The following is a 20,868-nucleotide window of genomic DNA, read 5'->3' as shown; positions in this document are numbered from 1 at the left end:
ATTGTAAAAACTACTGTTTTGTCTTTTAAAATATATTAAAACATTTTACTTTATATTTTACATTTAATATTTGTTAATCAATTAACATTTTATTTCTGTAGAATTTTTACAGTATTTTACATTTTTTACAGTGTTGTCTATTACACCCGTATTAAATTCATGTTTATTTCGCTTTTGTTTTACGCCACAATAGTCTTCTGTAGGCTACGGCCGACTTTCACATCCTGAATGGTCCTGACAGTGGGGTTCACCCCATCTGTTCACTTCTATATTCTCTTCAGTGGAGTTGTATTTTAGCTCATTGTCTTTGACATGTTTATTGACGCCTCTTTTACATTCATCCTCCCTCCAACTCTCCTCTGGCCCCGAGCCGCCTCCTCTTACGGCCCATTAACTCATTGAGGAAATCTGCTAAAAAAAAGAAAGGCGATCCTCCGCGTTAACAAGTCGCGCTGTCACTTTGGTAAAGCTTTGAGCAAGTGTGCAGTGTCCCCCACAGCCATGAGAGAAGGAATATAAAAAAAATAGAATAATAACTAGGGATGCTTTTAAATTGTAACATATTTAGACATAAGATTAACATGTACAGGGAAATGTAATAAGCTATAGATATATTAATTAGGTAATAATATGTACTCTGGGGTACAGTATGATGACCCCCACACACTCACCTATACTTGTCACAGGTGTCATCTGATCTTTACAGAACATTTAAGCTCCATCTGATATCATTCTAAATAATGTACTTTTGTTTGTAATTTTATGTAATATACTAAATCAAATATTCTAAGTACTGTAATTATATAATTTCACACTTTAGTTCACATCAAATAATATAATTCTAGTCAAAGATATTCATCAGAAAGGTATTTTTTCCTATGTATACTGTACAGGCCTATGAACATATTTGTATTGAAGATATGTCACAATAGCAATACTATCAATTCAGATTAAATTCTGCTCAATTAACCTGTAGGTTAAAATGAATATGTTTAAAATTTACATTTAACTCACGGAATTATCACCCCATGATTTATAATATTTATTCAATTAAATGATAATAACAACAGCAACATGATGTCACTGGTGGGCTTCAGCTCCAAATCTGAGGGGGGCATTTTACCCCAAGGGTCTCATTTTTCTTTTTCACTTCAAAATACAAATTATTTTACTCCGCAAACCTAAATACACAAATGTACAAATCCCCCATTAACAAATAGATGTAAATAAAATGTATATCAAACATAAAATCACTAATCAGTATTTTCCAACTACACAAAATTAAATAAATTAACCTTAAATCCTTAATCTCACAAATGTTGATATTTAGAAAAAAAAAACGACAAGACTGAGAGGAGCATTGCCTTTCAGTAAATGTGTGAGATGAGATTTAGGGCCATCTACGGCCCGAAGAAAAGGTTAAGGTCGGGGATCATCTTACCCCATGGGTATCCTTCCCTATTTCCCCCTATATTATATTTGTTTTTAAATCAATATGGTAAAATTACTATTATTATAATATTTTTATATTGGCCACAATGAAAAGCACAAGATATCTTATTTAATATACTCTATATATAACTGTTGCATATGGTCTTACATACAGTACAATTAAAACAAATCGCTGCAAGGGTCTCAGAAGGATAAGTATCTTGCCATATATAAATAAGCTTGTTGGAATCATATAAAACTACCGTAGATAACTTATTGACATAAACTGTAGGTAAATCCAACATTTCTTTTTCAAAAATGCTGCAATACAGTGTTGTACTATAAGACCAATGCAAATATTTACACAGTTGCAGTTGGTAATAAGAATTACAGATATGTCCAATCACAAAAGCTTAACAAGCCTTCAGATGCAATGGTTTATTACGTGCAATTATCATTCAGACAGCCTATCAAAATTCAATCATGCATAAAGGGATTATTAACCAAGAATAATACTATCTCATAATAGAAAATACGTTGGATTGCTTCCCTTCAATTTGTCGTGGCAGTAATTACTATCCAATTTAGAGACTGCCTAACTTAAATTTCTGGATACGCTCAACTGAATGTAAGGACAAAACAAAGAAAGACTGAGTATTTGTTTATAGTTGGACTCGAGGAGTAGGTCACTCCTGGGTTTTCAGAGCAAACAAATGCATGACAAGGAAGTTTGATCATATATATTTTTAAATAATTACAAAGATAAAAAAAAAAAAGCACTACAAAACCTAATTTGTTTCCCCTATACTTTTGTGTTTTAATCCTATTTGAAATCATGATGATGTGTAGGCATAAAAGGGATGGTTCAGCAAAAAAAACTCCCCATTTACTCCCCTTCATGTCATCCCTGATGTGCATGACTTTTTAGAAGAACAAAGATTTTTAGAGGAATATTTCAGCTCTGATGGTCCATACAATGCAAGTGAATGGTGACCAGAACTTTGAAGCACCAAAAATCACATAAAGAAAGTATAAGAAAGTAAAGTATAAGTAATCCATATGACTCCAGTGGTTAAATCCATATCTTCTGAAACAATATCATAGATGTGGGTGAGAAACAGATGATTATTTAAGCCCTCTTTTACTGAAAATCTACACTTTCACTTAAACATTCAGCAACCTGCTGGTTGGGGGTTGAGAAGGGTGGAGATTTATAGTAAAAAAAGGAATTTGATATTGATCTGTTTCTCATCCACACCTATCATATTGCTTTTGAAGAAACTGATTTAACCACTGGAGTCATTTGGATTACGTTACATCCTTTATGTGCTTTTTGGGGCTTCAAAGTTCTGGTCACCATTCACTTGCATTGTGTGGACCATCAGAGCAGAGATATTTTTCTAAAAATCTTAATTTGTATTCCGCAGAAGAAAGTCACGCACATCTGGGATGGCATGAGGGTGAGCAAATGGGTGAACTATCACTTTAAATATTTGCAGTTGCTTGTTGTCAGTACCTTTAAACTACATCTTTCAGATAACAGAGACCACCTACAGTACAGTACAAAAATGTCATATAATGTTTGCATCCTGTCCATCTGAAACGTCAAGAATATCACACCTGTGAGCCTATGAGGATTTTCAGTGGTGAGTGCTTAGCATAAAAAAGTGAAGTCACATTTCAGCAGGAAACCTTTTAGAAGGTGTGAATGTGTGTATGAGGCATGGTATGTCAAACACAAACATAAAAAGTGAAATGCTTTGCAAGTACTGGACACCTGGGAAATTTGTGACACTACTGACAGGGCGAGTGAGAAATGGTGATGAGCGACCCCTAAACAAAAGCATTTATGCCATGGCACATTTAGGCATAAACGTTTGCTTCTGCAAAGAAGGGATAATAAGAGGATATGAAATTATTACAATCATTTTACCATGCAAGCAAACAGTTTCAGCAACGTAAAGGAATCCCGATGATGAAGCAGGTGTTCTATGAGAGGTGCCATCTGGCAGCAAAATTAGCAGCTTATGAGCCAGGTGCTTTCATACCAGGGAAGAATCAGAGATGAGCACAAAAATGATATTTTACACGGGCCTCCAGGAGCATGACTGTGCACTGTTGCATAATGAGAGGCAACGATTAAGTGGTCTTTGTTTTAAATAATTTATATGCTGGTATGCTCACAAGCATGTTATGTCTATGCGTGTTGTGCTGATGAGGCATATATTAGAATTGCAGACATTTCATTTGGATGATTGGCTGACTGATTCCATGTGGTTTCAAAGCCTGAACATTGGCTGTTAATCTTTTTGACAATTTTTTTTTTTTATTTTTTGGTATAAACAATGCTCTTAGTAAAAATAATGTGGTGAGACAGTGTTAGACTCGGCTATTGCCACTCTTTCATATGAGACTGAGGAAAGGGACTAAAAGTGCAAGATATATAGGGCTAACGTGAAGTTAGTATCTACTAAGTAGTGGGATTTGGAATGCCCAAATCCCACTACTTAGTAGGTCCTTGTAGTGGCAGGGTTACTCACCACAATCCGGGTGGTGGAGGACAAGTCTCAGTTGCCTCCGCTTCTGATAGTCAATCCACGCATCTTATCATGTGGCTCATTGTGCATGACACCACGGAGACTCACAGCATGTGGAGACTCATGCTACTCTCCGTGATCCACTCACAACTTATCACATGCCCCATTGAGAGCAAGAACCACCAATCATGACCATGAGTACCCTGTGACTCTACCCTCCCTAGCAATCCCTGCTTAGGAGACCTGGCTTGAGTCACTCAGCACGCCCTGAATTCGAACTCGCGACTCCAGGGGTGGAAGTCAGCGTCAATACTTGCTGAGCTACCCAGGCCCCCATGAAGTTAGCATCTTTACCTTTTCTATTTGTGCAGTTTCAGTATTACACATCAGGAAGTTCACCCAGTTCGTTCACCCAGTTTGTAGTACATTACTGAATTTGCTTGTTATGTTCTACAAAATTTAATACGAAGCAAATGTGGCGATACTTTGAATTGATCCTCTCATGGTTACATATGTAAAATTTTGAAGATTGCACGGCAGATTGTCAAATATATTTAAGCTTTTTCAAAGTGGTTATCTGACGTTGTATACTCAGTCATACAACTGATTTATTCAATATACTACACATTTATAAAATGAAAAACCTACATCAAATAAGGGCATTAGTGATCTCTGAGCATAGACATGGAGGTAATACATTTCAATGGTTATAAACTATTTTATCCCTTCTTTTCTAAATTATATAGCGAAACTCTTTTCTATACATAAATAGGCTTTTTATTATTATTATTATTATTATTAGCAATAAAATAGTTTTTAAAACAGGACAAGTTTAAGTAAATGTTACAATAAATAATGTATACAGGCTGTTATTTTTTTGAAACAACAACACAACAACACTGCCACCACGTGGTTAAAATGTGCACAAATAATTAGACAATTTTTCCTGTTCCTGATTGTGACTGGTTTGTTACAACAAAGAACTGCTTGCAAAGACCAAAGCATATATTAAAGTCCTCCCTCTTATTTAATATAATGCTATCTTGTCCTTATTTATTTATTTATTTATTTATTTTTGGGTGGTCTTTACCCGGTACCTTCTCTTCTGTTGCATGTAGAATTATAAGAGACTCTGAAACAATGAAAGTCCCTTTTCTTAAAACCTCTACTCCATACAGTCGGAGTTCTGACAGATTATCCAAGTCTGCCTCAGATGTCTGGTCTGATTATCTGGAGAGAGTCAGAATGAGGAAACACAGCACTCAGTGGATACATGGGGTGACACATACTGAACAATCACAATGTTCAAAGTTATTTAACAGCAGTGTCATTGTGACTTTTACCTTTCCAGCACTACACTAGTCTAAAGTGTGGACAAACCTACACACATATTTTATTTATGGTACAGTCATCAAACTGTGAAACAACACAAATTAATGTACGTTAAACAAATCAAAACTATAATTTTTGACATAGTCAAATTACAAAGCTATTTGAATTATTTTACAATATTTTTGTAAACCGATTGGGGCATATATTTTCCTTTTCAAACCTACCCCTTAAAATGTTGCCCAAGAAATACTACAGCTAAGCTAACACAATTAAAATATAAATGTCGCGCATAATATCAAATGTGACCTCACTTTCAAAACCTAAATATTTAAGATCACCATGGCAGTGATATTTACTGAGAAAACTGCCGAATCACGGCCTCTCGTGGCATTTTCTGGAAATCTCCGGCAATAACGTGATTACGTCAGACAGTGAGTCAGAGCGTGATAATCCCCATTTCAAGCCAGAAATCATAAGTAACTCTTAAACGACAAGTACCGGAAGCACAATTTTGCCAGTTGCTTTCATTGTAAAAGTCCATTGAAATATTAATGTGAGGAAATCTGTTTCTGTATTCTTCAAGCAAGATATTTTGTGGAGAGAATTAAGGGTTACCTATTTTATATAAATATATGCCTCTTCCGTTATTTAGGTTTCATCTTATAATAAGCTGATGACATTTTTTTGTTGTTGTTTCACAATTCGCCCAAAATAAATGATATATGACATAAATGATAAATACGAGTTGGCCTTCAAATACACAACTGATAAACAATGCTCATCGACAAGAAAATTTCTTTAAATGAACGATGACTGTGTTAATGTCAAAACTACCGTGTAGCATTTAAATGTTTGCATTGATCATGGTATAAATAACTAAATGCATTATTATTTTGAGTCCCTCGTGAACTATAAGCACAAACCATTAGTTTCACGCAGTGAACTTACTGTCTGATGCTCACGTTGATTTAAAATAACGGTTTTACGCACGAATTAGACAGCGATGCTTTTGATAAATGTGCTGCAGAAATTAAGCACAACTTGCGTGCTTCTGGTCAGGGGCGAACATTTTATCAAAATGTTGGGGGATGGGACAAATATAACAATTCTCAAGAGCAATTTTTGAAGGGGACACGAAGGGGTTTTTTGTTGTTGCCCGATTGCATTTATATTATTTTATTTCTTAAACAATTATTTTAAGAATATATCATTATATTATTTACAATACACATATTTTAATGATATTTTAGGGTGGGACAACCCCGCGATTTCCGCCTGTGCTTCTGGTGTTCTACCAGAGGCAAAAAAGACTTAGGTCCTACTTGATGATTTACTAAACTGTGGAGAAGTCGACGACTTTTATTTTGAAAGAACAAAAACAAGGGAAATCTCCTGTTGCCGCTAGATTCGTGCCTCCTGTGATGACATCTCAAAAACCTCCGAGGCTTTGCTGCTGCCGAGAGATTGAAGCGACTGGCGAAGAACTCTCAACGGAGGGACAAATATAAGTGGACTTTCGCACAATTTTGGTAAGACCCACATTATCATCATATCAATAGAAATATATTAATAAAGGATTTTTGATGTTTTCGGCTTATCTCAGAGCCTTTTACAGTACACCAAAGCGACACTGCTAATTCGCTGTAAAATGTACTATATTCTAATGTATTGTTTATTAAAATCGCATAAAATCATTTTCGGCTTCAGTTTTAACAGATGTTTCCTTTAACCTGCCGCAAACTCTCGGTCTTCCACTTACAAAATGATTTTATAATAAAGTTTATTTGTATCATAATTTAATAACGCCGAGTTATAATAGTGATTGTTTAGCAGAGACGGGTCACTTCTATTAAAATAAATTAACGTCCAATGTTAAAGTCCCGCCTTAGAGGTAAAAGAGCCAATCGTGTTTTAGGTGCAGTTATCGCATGTCAATCAACTCGAGAACGCGCATGCGCATTAGTTATACAAGCCGGGGAAATTGTTTTTATTAGCGTAATATGAGGTGAAGAATCCGAATTTATGATACCATGTGTTTTCAGATTTTACTGCTGATTTGAAATATGTTCTTTGATCATAATCTTGACCAACCGTTTTTGAGATTTTGGTCTTTCTCCATTTAAGTAGATAGGAGCTGCTCTTTCATGACTGGAAATAGTCTCCCGAGAGCGTTCCAAACATGGCCGACAGTGGACTGACTTGCTAGAAACACTTTGGTTATAATCATTAAGAACTTATGTCTCTCACATATCTGTTTATAGTTACTATAGATTTGTTTTCCTATTTAGACACTCATTCATTCGTATGATTCAGCATTGGTTGTTCACCGCTCAAAATAAAGCAGCTTCCAGATACACAACAGTTACGTAATGGCTTTGGTTTATGGTAAACAGGATAGCCTTCCGCCTTTTGAAACATAGTTTGGCCATTAAGTGGGCTCAATATGTTTTTGTTGGCAGCTTGTTTTGATTGATATGACCACAGATGACTCTGTAGGTCAGAGGACTGATGTTTTTATGTCCTGTTGACAGTAAAAGAAGCAAAACACATTTCACCACTGTGCCATGGAGTTTCCAGATCTCGGTGAGCACTGCTCGGAAAAGTCCTGCAAACGTCTTGGTGGGTGTTTTCAGTCTAAACACACTGTCCGGTTTTCCTACAGCCTGTTAATTATTAATGTTTGTGTGGATGATTAAGTCCATGATCATGTGCTGAATGACAAATGCTATGCATGTTGTTTGTATTAGGTGTGGCATTTCTTCAACACCAGACATTATTTTCTCCCTTTTTAACTGTCTAAGGTATAAATAGAAGTAACAGAATATGACAGATCTGTTGATGAAATCAATTAGCCGGCAAATATTTGATGATTTTTTTGTGGTTTCATTGTGGTTACTTGGCAAATTAACATATGTGTTTGTTCCCCCATGTATCATTTTTAAAATCTTCTGACAGCCTTGTCAATGGATTAATACACCTATTTTGTTTTAGTTGTTGTAAAATAAGTGCTTGTATCATTTCAGCGATTTGTGTACAAATTATTTGCCATCATCATTAATATAAGGGAGACAGGTCCAATTGTGGGGCATGTCGTCACACTTTGGGGTAAGTTGTCACAAAGCATCTGTCATTAATCCTTAAATGCATGGGTGTTTCGCCAAACAATATTACGTACCTCGAGTCTTTAGCAACCCTGCACATATATCTAACACAAATGGATCTTTAAAATGCCCAAATAATGTCAGATTTTCTAAATGTTTTCAAGACAATTAGAAAGTAATATTTTGGTGTTATAGTTTTCATATATCAAAGAGATGCAAAAAAAAATCTAGACCAGGATTTATTACTTCCACACTGAAATTTCATGAGACGCATCTGGCTGTCAAATACATATTGAGCTACACATGTATTTCCTCAGGCATTTTTTAAGTCACACAATTTACATAATATCAATAGTCCACCCAAATAATGACAATTACCAAATCATTCTGTTCATGTGTTGCACTTGCTATAGTTTAATTCCCCATTGCTTCTTCATCAAATAACAATGTCAAATGCAAATCAAGTCAATCACTGAAACAACAGCGCCACCTTGAGTAAGAATTAGCACATATAACAAGTATGTGTACATTTGTATGAGTATAGTAATCACTTGTCTTGTAATCGATATAAGAAGTCAATATACTGTGATTAGTAAACTTGTATTTGAAATAATAAAAAAAAATATGACTTTTTAGAAGTGCAAAATAAACAATGCTATTTGCATACAACTCTATACACTTTTGGTTATTAAATAGTTATAAAATAATAAATAATAGAGACAACGATATGCTGCTAATCCCCACCCATATTAGGATTCACGTAATGTGTCCATATTTAAACTGAAATGTGTTCAGTTGAACTTTTATCAAACCATGTTGGGGTTTTGTTTTATACAAATTTGTGAATGTGATTTTAGTGCCATTTTCAGATTGAAAGGGTAAATGTTTGGGCATGGAAATAGCTTTCAAGTCATGTGTGTGTGTGTGTGGAAATTTTGCCTTGTATTTATGTTACACTATTCATAAGAGAAAGGTTGAGAAGTACTAAAGAGGTGTGGGCACAAATACAAAAATAGATGAGGTACAATGGGTGGAATGAGGTCCCAGGTCACTAAAAACCAGAGATATGCATTACACAGCCTATTATAGGCTTTTCAGCTAAATGTCAAAAGTAAAAAAATAGCAGAGTATCAAACACAAAACAATTCATGAAACAGCAAAAATATAACCTCTAACGTATGAACATATCAAAACATTGTTTTGACCAACAATTGATGTAATTAATAAATTGTATAAATGAATAGTTTCTGAGATATAAGCCAGTTTGTGATAACTTTCTTGTGACAACTTACCCCGTCAACTCCAAAGGTTCCGATTAGTTTTTCGAAATCCCACAGAACAGAATTAAACTGATATAATGTCATACTGAATGCGTTAATACTTAATAACATTCAAAATGACAACGTTAATCACGTTTAACTGCATGTGTTCACACGTTAACTTGAACAGCCCTGATATTAGCCCTATTTTATATATCTCTGTGTTATATCAGCCAGCGACCCGCCCTGCTCTCCACATATTGGCATCTGCCAATAAGTATGCTGATTAATTATTATTTAATGCATATCATGTATCATATGTGTTCTTTTGTCACGTGGTGTACACTACAGATTTTCTTCCCATGAGATGCGACGCCTGTGAAGACATTTTCTGCAAAGACCACATAACTTATGCAAATCACAAGTGCACTTCGTCATATAAGAAGGTGTGTATAATTGTGTCTAATGAATAATTATCCTGCTTCAGCATATCACTGCGGTACATATTTAACAACTGCTTAAACTTACAGCTATGCTGATACTGTATGTGTTTCTTTTCTCTGTACAGGATGTCCAGGTTCCTGTATGTCCATTGTGCAACACCCCTATTCCCATTAAAAGAGGGGAAATGCCAGACATTAAAGTTGGGGAACACATAGACAGAGACTGCAAATCTGACCCTGCTCAAAGGAAACGAAAGGTAGCCTTGATTTGGAGGACCAAAAGGAAATGGAGATGATTATTTTTCATGGATCAAGGTGAGAATGTAAAATGAATGCCAAACCGATTCTTTCTCATCCCACAGATCTTTACAAACAAATGCTCCAAGGGGGGCTGTAAGCAGAAGGAAATGATAAGGGTGACCTGTGACCAGTGCCACTTGAACTACTGTCTCAAACACAGACATCCACTCGACCATGACTGTAAGACTGACAGCAAGCCAGTCTCCAAATCAGGGTAAGCTCAGTGTTGCAGTGGCCACACTGATTAGTGAAGCTCCGTGGAGGACTGGCATTATAATGATGGTGGGGATTGTTTTGCAGGCATGCTGCTTTAATGAGGGCTCAAGCCTCTTCTAGTCATGCATCAGCATCGTCCACTAGAGGGAGCACTAGGACTGTGTCAAATGGATTGACTGGGACTGCCAGACCTCAGAGCATTAGGTACGCATATTCAGAGAAACTTATAGAACTGTTAGAATTTTTATTTAATTAAGTTTAACACAAGTTTTAATATAGTATCTTAGTATTTAGTTGTTCTCTGTTACTCCACAGTGCACAAAGGACAAATGCTGCATCTCCACTGGTATCCCCCATGGCACAGAATGTAATGCCTCCATCAGTGTCATTTCAGGCTGGGCTGGTGTGTTGCTCATTTTGTGAGAGTTTCAGTGGACTGTTCTTATAAAAATCTACATTTGACTGTTTAACTTTTTAAACCATGACATTTTTCTATTTGTTATAACAGACAGAGGAGCAGGCCCTCCAGAGAGCATTAGAAATGTCACTGGCTGAAACTGCACGAGCAAGCCAGCCTACTCTAAGGTATTTCTGTCCTCAGTTAAAAATATGAAACGTTAAATATACAGAACCCCATAGAGGACAAGGTGGGAATTTTTTGTTTCTGAAATAGTTTTGCATTTCCTCAAGTTTTGTGTGAACTCATAATAAATGCCATGGTTTTACTTCAGTAATAATTTGTTAATCATGATATTCATAGTGAAACCATAGTAATAATACAGGAAATAGAAAACAATGGTAATAAAATTTAAACATTTTGTGGTTACTATTGTTTTACTACAAACACCATGGTTTAAATATGTTTTTTTGTATTTAAACCTTAGTAACCACAATATAAACCATTATTGATCTATAGTAAAACAATGGTAGCACGCAAAACTATTTTAGAAAAACAAATATTTAAAAAAAATGTATACAAATGTATCTATTTTCAGCAAATTCAATGACAATTATCTGTCGTTCATAAGCGCTGAATTTGCTTCTCATCTGACATATTACGTGAGTGTCATGCACGCGAGCATTTCCGAGTCGTTCACTACTTCTACACGTTGTGATGTCACACTGTAGTAGACATTTGCATCTGACTGCCTCCACAAAAACACATCAACATCTGCTTTATTGCTTCTGTAGCCACGCCCAGTAGTGAGCAGTGAGGTGGCAAGGAGAGAGCAGGTCAGTCAAGAGCAGAAAGCCAATCATAACAGTGGGCATTTACTGTCAAGTCTTAAAAGGTGAAGCAGCACCAAAACAGAGCATTTCTGACAGAGGGTCAGAATTGGGGTGGAAAGTTATCGTTAATTTTCTGCAGAACACAAATGAAGAATTAGAAGAATATCTCTGCTCTGTTGGTCCATACAATGCAAGTGAATGGTCACCAGAACTTTGAAGCTCCAAAAAGCACATAGAGGCAGAATAAAAGTAATTAATATGACTCCAGTGATTTTCAGAAGCAATATGATAGGTGTGAGTGAGAAACAGATACATATCTATAACTTAATAATATTTAAGTTTTTTTTTTCCTTTTTTATTTATTTATTTATTTGTATTTTTTTACTATTAATCCTCTTCCCTGCCCATTAGGTGGCAATATGTGCAAAGAATTTAATCACTAAAAACTCAAGAAGAATGTGAAAGTGGAGATTTATTAATTAAAAAGGATTTAAATATTGATCTGTTTCTCACCCACACTTATCATATCCCTTCTGAAGACAGATTGAACCAGTGTCATTTGAATTGCTTTAATGCTGCCTTTATTTGCTTTCTGAGCTTCAAAGTTTTGGTATACATTTCACTTGCATTCTAGTATAAATGAACAGTGCTGAGATATTCTTTTAAAACTATTTGTGTTTTTCCCCTTTAAAATTTTGAAAGGGAATGGTGACTGAGACTGTCCATCCCTAACATTCTGTCTAACATCTTTTGGGCTCCACAGAATACAGACAGTTTCACAGGGTTGGAAGAACATGAGGGCACGGAAAAGATGATATAATATTAATATAATGCTGAACTATCACTTTAAGGATGCTTCTCAGATTTGGATGAATCTGTCAATTAGAAGAGATGTTTGGATTCCTTTTTATAGTAATTATTACAGTGAAAAACAATGTTGCACAGTCCCAAGTTTTATATAGTGTTTAATTATACACTGAAGAAAGTTCATGATTTATTCATGCCCTTTTTGTTGTTATTTCACAGCTTTGTATGTCCTGCGTGAATTTAGTTCAGTGTAGTTCCAGCATTGTCAGTGTCAAACAAATTCTGTACACTAAGGGGGTAAATTGCAACTTATCGCTGTGTTTGGAAACTTGTTGTCCATAAGACAAAGACGCCCTCATCTGTCAAAAGCTGCACGTGCCAACCTTCCACGTGCAGAAATGCTCACAATCTTGATAGGCAGGGCAAAACATTTACACTTAACATGGATGTTTACAAAGATTTATACAGTAGGCACTGATATGTTGCAGCACTGATATAAAAATGCAAACTTTGAAACTGAGGTCATAAGAATCACGCTGAAAATGAATGAGTATCACCATGACACAGACAAGCCCACATTATAACAATACAATTTCTAAAACTGACCTCACTGTGTTTTCTTAAGTTGGAGCTGCAATTTTAATCTTGAAATATATCCTTGTCTTGGTGTAAAGTGAAGGCATTGTGTTGCACGCTTCTGTAGTGTTGAACGGGACTCGAGTGACAGCGTGCAGCTGTGAAGTTCTGCTGTCGTGAGAGTCACATTCATAAATCTCTAATGATGCATTTATTAACACTGATTAAATTAAAACCAGTAATGTAACGACAGGAACGAAACACATCATAACTTTGGTAACAGTGAAAAGTACCCACCAAAAAAAATACTCAAGTTATTTATTTTCCAAACAGTTACTCAAGTAAATGTAATGTTGTAAATGTAGTGCATTACTACCCACCTCTGGAGCAAACCGTACATGGTCTGAAATGCAGGTTGTCAGGAATATAACTTTAGTGACTACTAAGCAACCAAATTGGCCCGGTTGCTATGGAGGGTAACCTCCTCGTGGCCGTTATAATGTGGTTCTTGCTCTCGGTGGGGCACGTGGTGAGTTGTGCGTGGATGCCGTGGAGAATAGCGTGAAGCCTCCACATGCACAATATCTCCACGGTAACATGCTCAACAAGCCACGTGATAAAATGTGCGGATTGACAACTGAGATTCATCCCGGATTGAGGTGAGTCAGTATGCCACCACATGGACTTGGAGCGCATTGGGAATTGGGCAAGCCAAACTGGGGAGAAAAAAAAAGAATATAACTTTAAATATCTCCTTGGTTATTGTGGCACAGTACACTGTCATAATATCTGTTCTGTTAGAATCTGTTGCCTTCTCAGTGTGATGCATATTTAACACCTATCATCTGATTTAAAAATGGTTTCCTGTGACATGACCTGAAATTACCTTATTATATCATTATGTTGATAACTGACTGTATGTTTTTCAGTCCTCAGGAACAAGAGGATTTGGCCTTGGCTCAGGCTCTCGCTGCTAGTGAAGAAGAATACCGACGGCTGCAGCAGAGACAACAGGTAGCAAGAAACCTTAGCAGTCAGTAGCATGCTATGCTAACAGGACCTCATCTAGGTACATAGCCCCTGTAGTATATCTGTTTCTGTCTAATCTGTTGGGTGCCAGGGACTTCAGTGGTCTGTATGTTTCTTGAAGTGTAGTGCTGAATATTATGAAATCTTATAGGTGATCTGTGTAATTCTTTAACATTAAAATACTTTGTACTTTGCTAGCATATTGTGGGAAAACTCTGCATTCCCAACACTGTTGCCCTGTAGCCCTCTCAGATAGAGGTTGACCGATTTTGATGATAGTGACACCGTTTACATGCACTTAAGAAAACTGTTTATTTCAGGGTTTTTGCAGAAAGCAGCCTTCTGAAATGCCATGTTTTTGCAGAAAGCGGTGTTCTGCAACACCAACGCAGGTTTCCTTACACCACTTAAGGGATTAAGAGAAAGTGGTTTAACACACCTAGGTATCTCCCGGAGATTGCGGCTTATCTGGCCATGTAAATACATAAGCAGTGTTTGAAGAGTGCATATATGCGTGAACAGACCAGGGTAACACGCCATCAGATGAAGCCGAACAAGAAGTAAACAAAGCAGAAAGACTTTTCCGGGAGTACAGTAGGGAAAGCACATCAACTGTCCCTTACCTCTGTGTTTATGCGCTCATACATTGGGTTAATACTGGTGTTTTACGTAAGTGAACACCCCACTATTGCTATACCCAAGTGTCGCAGGGATATTACGTATGGAGAACGCTGCTTTCTCACCAAGCCGCATGTATACATGAGATAAGAGTACGCCACTTATACAGTACATGTAAACAAGAACGCAGCTTTCGCTCAATAAGCCGCGTTCTCGCATTCTGCTGCTCTCTGGTGTCCATGTAAACGCACTCACTTATAATTAAGGTGGCAGGAGAGGCTGAATACCGCTTAATCGGTCGAGAGTTTAAAAAAAACTTGATTATCTGCTCAAAATATGCATTGAAGTGAGCGATAAAAATATGGATGAATAGTTTAAATGATGAAAGATTTAGATACAGCTATTCCCTACATGATTTTTTATTTCACCACTAGTGGCCGCTGTTATACTGTAAAACTAAGCCTTTCTAACTGCAGAATTCTTTAGCACTAACCACAGAGGAATTAAAAAAAAAAAAAAACATGGGCTTAAATTTTAGCTGGTTTGATGGTTCCAAAAAGCAAATATCTGCGCTGATTAATCGGTAAAACCAACATATCGGTGTACTTGTACTTTCAAAACATCGCACTGTTTGTTTTTAGCATCCTGACCAGCCCTGTAATTGCAACATTGGGCTCAACCAATGGTTTAGGGTGGAAGTTGGAACTATCTGTTTGTACGACCAATGACAAATGGGGGAATGTTTGGGGAAACCTGTTTGAATATAGTGATTACAGTAATTATTGTCTTACTGCTTTTAGTGGAGCAGAAATTACACACTTCACCTTTTAAGAAAAATGTGTCCAGTTATACAATAGCTGAAATCTACTTCAAAAATGACTGAAATTGGGAATGGCAGTAACATTGCACTATTCACAGGGAGACAATTACTGTTAAATAAACAGAAGAAACTCTGAAAGAAGACCATGTCAGTTATATCCTGTCAGTTATAATTAGATTCCCCAATCTGTGGATGTTTACTTTTATCTTCTTTTTAATTAGTCTGTCAGACCTTTTATCATTTCCCAGTGTTGCATTTGCAGAGGTCAACTGGCCATGAACTTGCACGTCATGTAATTTCATTACTTCATGAAAATAAAAATGATCCCAGAAGCAATTGTGCTCTAAAGCAAGAAGGTAGCAAAATGTGCTCTGAAACACTTAATTAAATAAACGCTTTGCATGCTGTTTTTATAATTCTGTCATCAAATTAAAATTCAGTCATTTGTGGATATTAATTAAGAATCACAGACTACATATAATGTTAGTGTCCGGGACTGTGTCCCCATCACCAGATTGTGACATTCTGCCTGTAAGCACTGCTATTACAATCATTAAATATTACCTTTTTTTTTTTTCTTTCTTCATCTTCTCAGTCAGGGGTCTCCAAACAGTCCAGTTGCAGCCTGTCCTAATGTGAGGTTGCACTGATCATCTTTAATCTGCCTCGATCTGCATACAAGCACCAATAATGTACCAGTGAGCTGCACATACTCAGTGTATTCCTCATTCCAGCAGATGAAGCTTTTAATTCCCAAATCAACACACCTGAAGGCTGATTTTGTTGTCCTTTTTCTGTTGCGCATCACTCTTTAGTGTGCTTCTAAATTTTGGCAAGTGGTGCTTTATGTAAATATTTTATAGTTAGCATACTTATCTGTCAATGTAGAGGTCTTTTCAAATAAATTATTTTATAGTGTTTATTTCACAATGTGTGATAATGTTCTTTGTAGTAAATGTAATACCAGAGCTCTCTACATCACTCCCTTTGGTCTCATCGGATGTTACTAATCCTGCTGTACTATGTGACATTTTCAAATGTTGAAGTCTTGAGTCCTCTGAATGGCAATAATTACTCCAAGTTTGTTACAATGTTCTAATCTAATTTTAAAAAGGAATTTATTTCACGAGTTTTAATAAGGGCTGTCAATTCAGAATTTTTTTATTTAATTATTACACAAGATGGTGATCGAATTTAGCCATTGAATTGATCAATCTGTAAGATTTATTATAAGAGATTTTTTAAGGATGTGCCGAAGGACACGTGTCAGATGAACACTTTTAGAGTGCTTTGGTTGTTTTGCATCATAAATGCCGTTTTTAGGTTGCTGTGTCCAATTAAATGTAGATTGAAACTTAAAAAATACATATAGAGATTTCTGCATTGGAATTGCGCTCGTCCAGCTGTTTTTGAACGCAAGAACAAGTTCTCATCTTGTGCTGTCGCCAGAGTCAAGCAAGTCTGAATGTGTTTTGTCATCTGTACAGCTGCACGTTGCCTATACAGCTGGAGTTTCGCTTACTGCCCACTGCTGAAAACAGGTGGTACTTCAATCTTGAATTTTTCTGATGGTAGGAATGTTCCTAATTACGGTCCGGGCACATGATTAATTGCATTAATTTGTTTAACGTGTTGTTGTTGTTTATGTAATTAATTGCACCTAAATAACATGTTAAATCAACTGCCCTAGTTTTAATATAAACTATAATTGCAAATATGATGTATTTGGGGAACGTTTATCTAACCTGGCTGCGAATGCTGTGACCCATTAGCCTCGTACTTTTGGAAGTTTTAAACAAGGAAGCCTGACAAGTTAAGTAATATCCAAATAGCAATATTCTTACAAGAGAACACAGTCAACATTAGCTTGCAAATCACAGTGACGTTACTACCAGTCCTTGTTTTGCTTGTGTTTACCCAGCAGATGTCAGTACAACTTAAAACTAGAACTGGTGGTTTGCCTATAGTAAATGATCAATGCTTCCTAAAGCGGATACTGTTGGGATAATTGGACATCTGTGAGATGAGTCACAATATGAACAGGCATTAATTAGCAGTTTTGTTTTTTAGCGGTCGTAGTAGCACTATTGTCATCTTTTTGCTAGCTGTCATTGTCCTCTCTCTACCCCTCTTAAATGAACACGAATTGACGCAGTTTCTTACAATTGACGTAACAACATCCATTACTAAGCATGTACTCAATGATGTAACCGATACATTAACATTGATAAGTTAAGTAGCACCTCAGTGTGCCACAACTCACCGTTAACGGTCATTTAACAATTACACCGGCTTTACTTACACAAAGCAGTTGCAGAGACAGTTGCAGTTAATTATACTAAATAGAACTGCTCGTTTTATAGGCCTACGTGTGTTCTTTTTCATCAACGAGTCTGTTCTTTGTGTGGTAAACATATTGGCAGTGGTTAAATTGGCTTTTGTAGGGAGGGGGAGCCCTTATTTACGGTGAATGGTCATCATTTAAAATCCCGCCGTAAAATGACTTAATGTGTTTTTACACCAAAGGGGCTCTTTTTCCAGTATTAATGTGTAAGTTAGGGTTGAGTAGTTATTCAAACAAAGACAAATACTTTACAATTCACTTATTTTATTATCATTTTTTATTTGTGCAATTTAGAAACGTTGAAGTCCCTTCGCACCTGTATGTTAATGTAACTCTTGCAGTAATTATTTATCATATTCATGCTGCCTGTGTTATTCTGTTGAGTGTTGAAAAACCATCGAGGAGAAACGCATCATGACAAGTTTTAGAAAGAAAAAAAAAAGAGTAAACTCGTCCGCTTTGCGACAAACATTAGTCGTTCTATACATTTTTTTATTATTATTATTATTAAAACTGAATAATAAATTAACAGGGAAGTAGAGATGGCAAAATAAATGTAGGCTATAATCTCTGCCTTTATTGAGTTTTGTAATGCCTGATAGAAAAGTATCTATCTTTGTAGAGCAATACAATACTTTAGGCAATTGCAGAATAGTCCCATTAGTCACAGATACACTTCAGAAAATTGAGTACACAACTATTTCTGGGCTTAAAAGTTACAACAAACCAAATCAATGCAGAACATTGTATCTCAAAAGCATTACAATGTGGCCCCTATGCACTACTTAAAGCCCGATGTGGCCCTTTACCAAAATAGTTACAAATATTAATAATTACACACATCACCTTTACAAATTTGTTTCAGGATTTTACACGAGTAAAAGTAAAATGTTTCAGTTTCATATGAAATAATCTAAAGGTAGAATTATTAGAATTATTATTAGACATCAACAGTGGTCGTTCAAAGTTTCAAGATGTGTTTCAGCTAGTATTTATTTTTCATAAATACATTAATTTATTATTATTATTTAAGACTATAGCACACTGACCTAACCATGGAAATGAGGAGCCTTTCCTTCTGTGTAATATGTGTATAAATATGTAATATTATGTAATAAATGAGATAATAATGGGCCCATATTAAGTACAGTTTCTGTAGATTTTGACATCAACAACAAAAATAATGTCACATGATGCATGTCCTTGTACCGGAAAACCATGAACAAATCTATGCAACATAAAAGGAAATGCAACCCAGGATACATTAAATACAGGTTATGTTTAATCTATGGCAGGACGACACAGAGGCGTTTCCAGCATTGAAGGACATCCGGGGCTTAGCCCAGACCATTTTATTTTCACACTAGCAACCACTTCCCTGTAGTCCAAAGCTGGTGAGAGGGTATTCTTTGAGTTTTGCTCTGGCTGGGCCTGTTTCTACAGTTCCTAAATCTTCCACTCTAGTACTATCCTCAACATCCTCTCTCCTCATCTGAATCATCTGTGATGCAAAAGAACAGATACAGCACATAACTTATTGCAAATCAGCTTCAAACAACTAATTCATCAAGTGCTACATATTTCAAATTGTAGACCAATACCATTGAAGAAAATGTATTGGGAAGAGCAGATCAGTGGGATTGCCCTTAGATCTATCATGATTCTTGAATTTTCATGTACATTACAATAAAGTCATCACAAAAGAGTTATATTATAGTGAGTAAAGTGAAGCAAAAAAATTTTTTTTATATAAATAATTTACATTTTTTGAAATAAATAGTCAAAATCATGTATAAGATCCTAAGTTAAAGCAATACATGAATGATTTTAGTCTAAGTTCATTGACACACTATGGCATCGAACTGTATATAATTCTCCATGTTCATCTGTCAAAATCCTTTGATTAGGATCATTGAGATAAACAATGTTTCACTTTTAACTTTCTCTAAAGTAAAGTGACTGATTAATTGTTACCAGTTTCCATGCCTGATTCTGGCACATCTTTGCTACCCTCAAAGTGTATATTTACAACAAACTAATATCACAAAACAAGTCACACATACATTTTATGTTAATGCTTATTGGTTATCCTTAGCGAAAACAACACCTGATAAACAAGAAAATAATGCTACGAATAGGACTCGAACCGCGGTCTCCAGCGTGAGAAGAGCTTGAAATAACCACGAGGCCGGAGGCTATGATATATGATAGTAGGCGGTAGTGGATGTCTTGAGGTTTAGCCTACTGTGGGTGAAAGCCAGCTAGATGATGATTTTTTGACTTTAAGGACAAAAGCAAATGAGAATTCTTACCCACTGACTTCTTTCGGACATTTTAGAAGCCTCATTTGCTTCATGTTTGCTGTCTTTCCTGCTAACTGCTGTTAACTCGCCACTAAGTAACGTTAGTTGATGTCAGCTCCTCCCCTACCTGCTGCATATTCAACAGAGAGGAATAAACGGAGTCGCCCATAGGCTACCGACAGCAAAGGAACTTATTCTATAGGCTAGATTATGCCTATGTCTATTTTTACAGGCTGTATGCAGTATGTGCAAAGCCAAAACACAATGAAATAATGCAACTTATGATTTCGGGGGTTTACATAGGCTTTTGTCCGGTTTCATATTTGTCAGTCAACTTTTCAAAATTCATTCGGGGCTACACTCAAAACATTCAAAATCGGCTGCCGCCGCCTCTGAAGGAGACGGAGCTGAGCTCCGTCAGGGTGTGTTGTGGACCTGAGGAGGCGGAGCTGCGCTCCGGTGCGCTCCGGCCCAATTTAACCTCTGCATATTGGGTAATGTCAGGGGAAACTAAAAGTAAAA

At 36.3% G+C, this 20,868-nt stretch overlaps 1 protein-coding gene across 3 annotated transcripts; it reads left to right on the top strand.

Annotated features, from left to right (window-relative positions):
* The first annotated feature begins 6,706 nt into the window (after nucleotides 1–6,706).
* On the top strand, nucleotides 6,707–16,644 carry LOC127647983 (AN1-type zinc finger protein 2B-like). Of its 3 annotated transcripts, none has more exons than XM_052132532.1 (10): nucleotides 6,707–6,829; nucleotides 7,832–7,919; nucleotides 10,012–10,106; nucleotides 10,229–10,360; nucleotides 10,466–10,617; nucleotides 10,704–10,823; nucleotides 10,935–11,022; nucleotides 11,128–11,204; nucleotides 14,162–14,301; nucleotides 16,295–16,644. In XM_052132532.1, exons 2-9 carry the CDS (start codon nucleotides 7,865–7,867, stop codon nucleotides 14,271–14,273), a joined length of 831 nt encoding a protein of 276 aa, XP_051988492.1. In that variant the 5' UTR covers nucleotides 6,707–6,829; nucleotides 7,832–7,864; the 3' UTR covers nucleotides 14,274–14,301; nucleotides 16,295–16,644. The 3 variants fall into 3 exon arrangements, with proteins under 3 accessions (XP_051988492.1, XP_051988491.1, XP_051988493.1); XM_052132531.1 differs by having other exon boundaries at nucleotides 14,162–14,246; nucleotides 16,295–16,641; XM_052132533.1 differs by lacking the exons at nucleotides 10,704–10,823; nucleotides 10,935–11,022; nucleotides 11,128–11,204; nucleotides 14,162–14,301; nucleotides 16,295–16,644 and having other exon boundaries at nucleotides 10,466–10,621.
* Nucleotides 16,645–20,868: the final 4,224 nt, after the last annotated feature.

This window comes from Xyrauchen texanus, chromosome 8 (genome assembly GCF_025860055.1).
Source record: "Xyrauchen texanus isolate HMW12.3.18 chromosome 8, RBS_HiC_50CHRs, whole genome shotgun sequence".
NCBI lineage: Eukaryota > Metazoa > Chordata > Actinopteri > Cypriniformes > Catostomidae > Xyrauchen > Xyrauchen texanus.
This window is presented reverse-complemented; position numbering and strand designations above follow the sequence as displayed.

Excerpts from the sequence above, each read along its gene's own strand:
- LOC127647983 (XM_052132531.1), top strand. The coding sequence starts at position 7,865 with ATGGAGTTTCCAGATCTCGGTGAGCACTGCTCGGAAAAGTCCTGCAAA. Across the intron at positions 10,361-10,465 it reads CTGCTCAAAGGAAACGAAAG|ATCTTTACAAACAAATGCTC; the intron begins GTAGCCTTGATT and ends CTCATCCCACAG. Across the intron at positions 11,023-11,127 it reads TGTCATTTCAGGCTGGGCTG|ACAGAGGAGCAGGCCCTCCA; the intron begins GTGTGTTGCTCA and ends TTGTTATAACAG.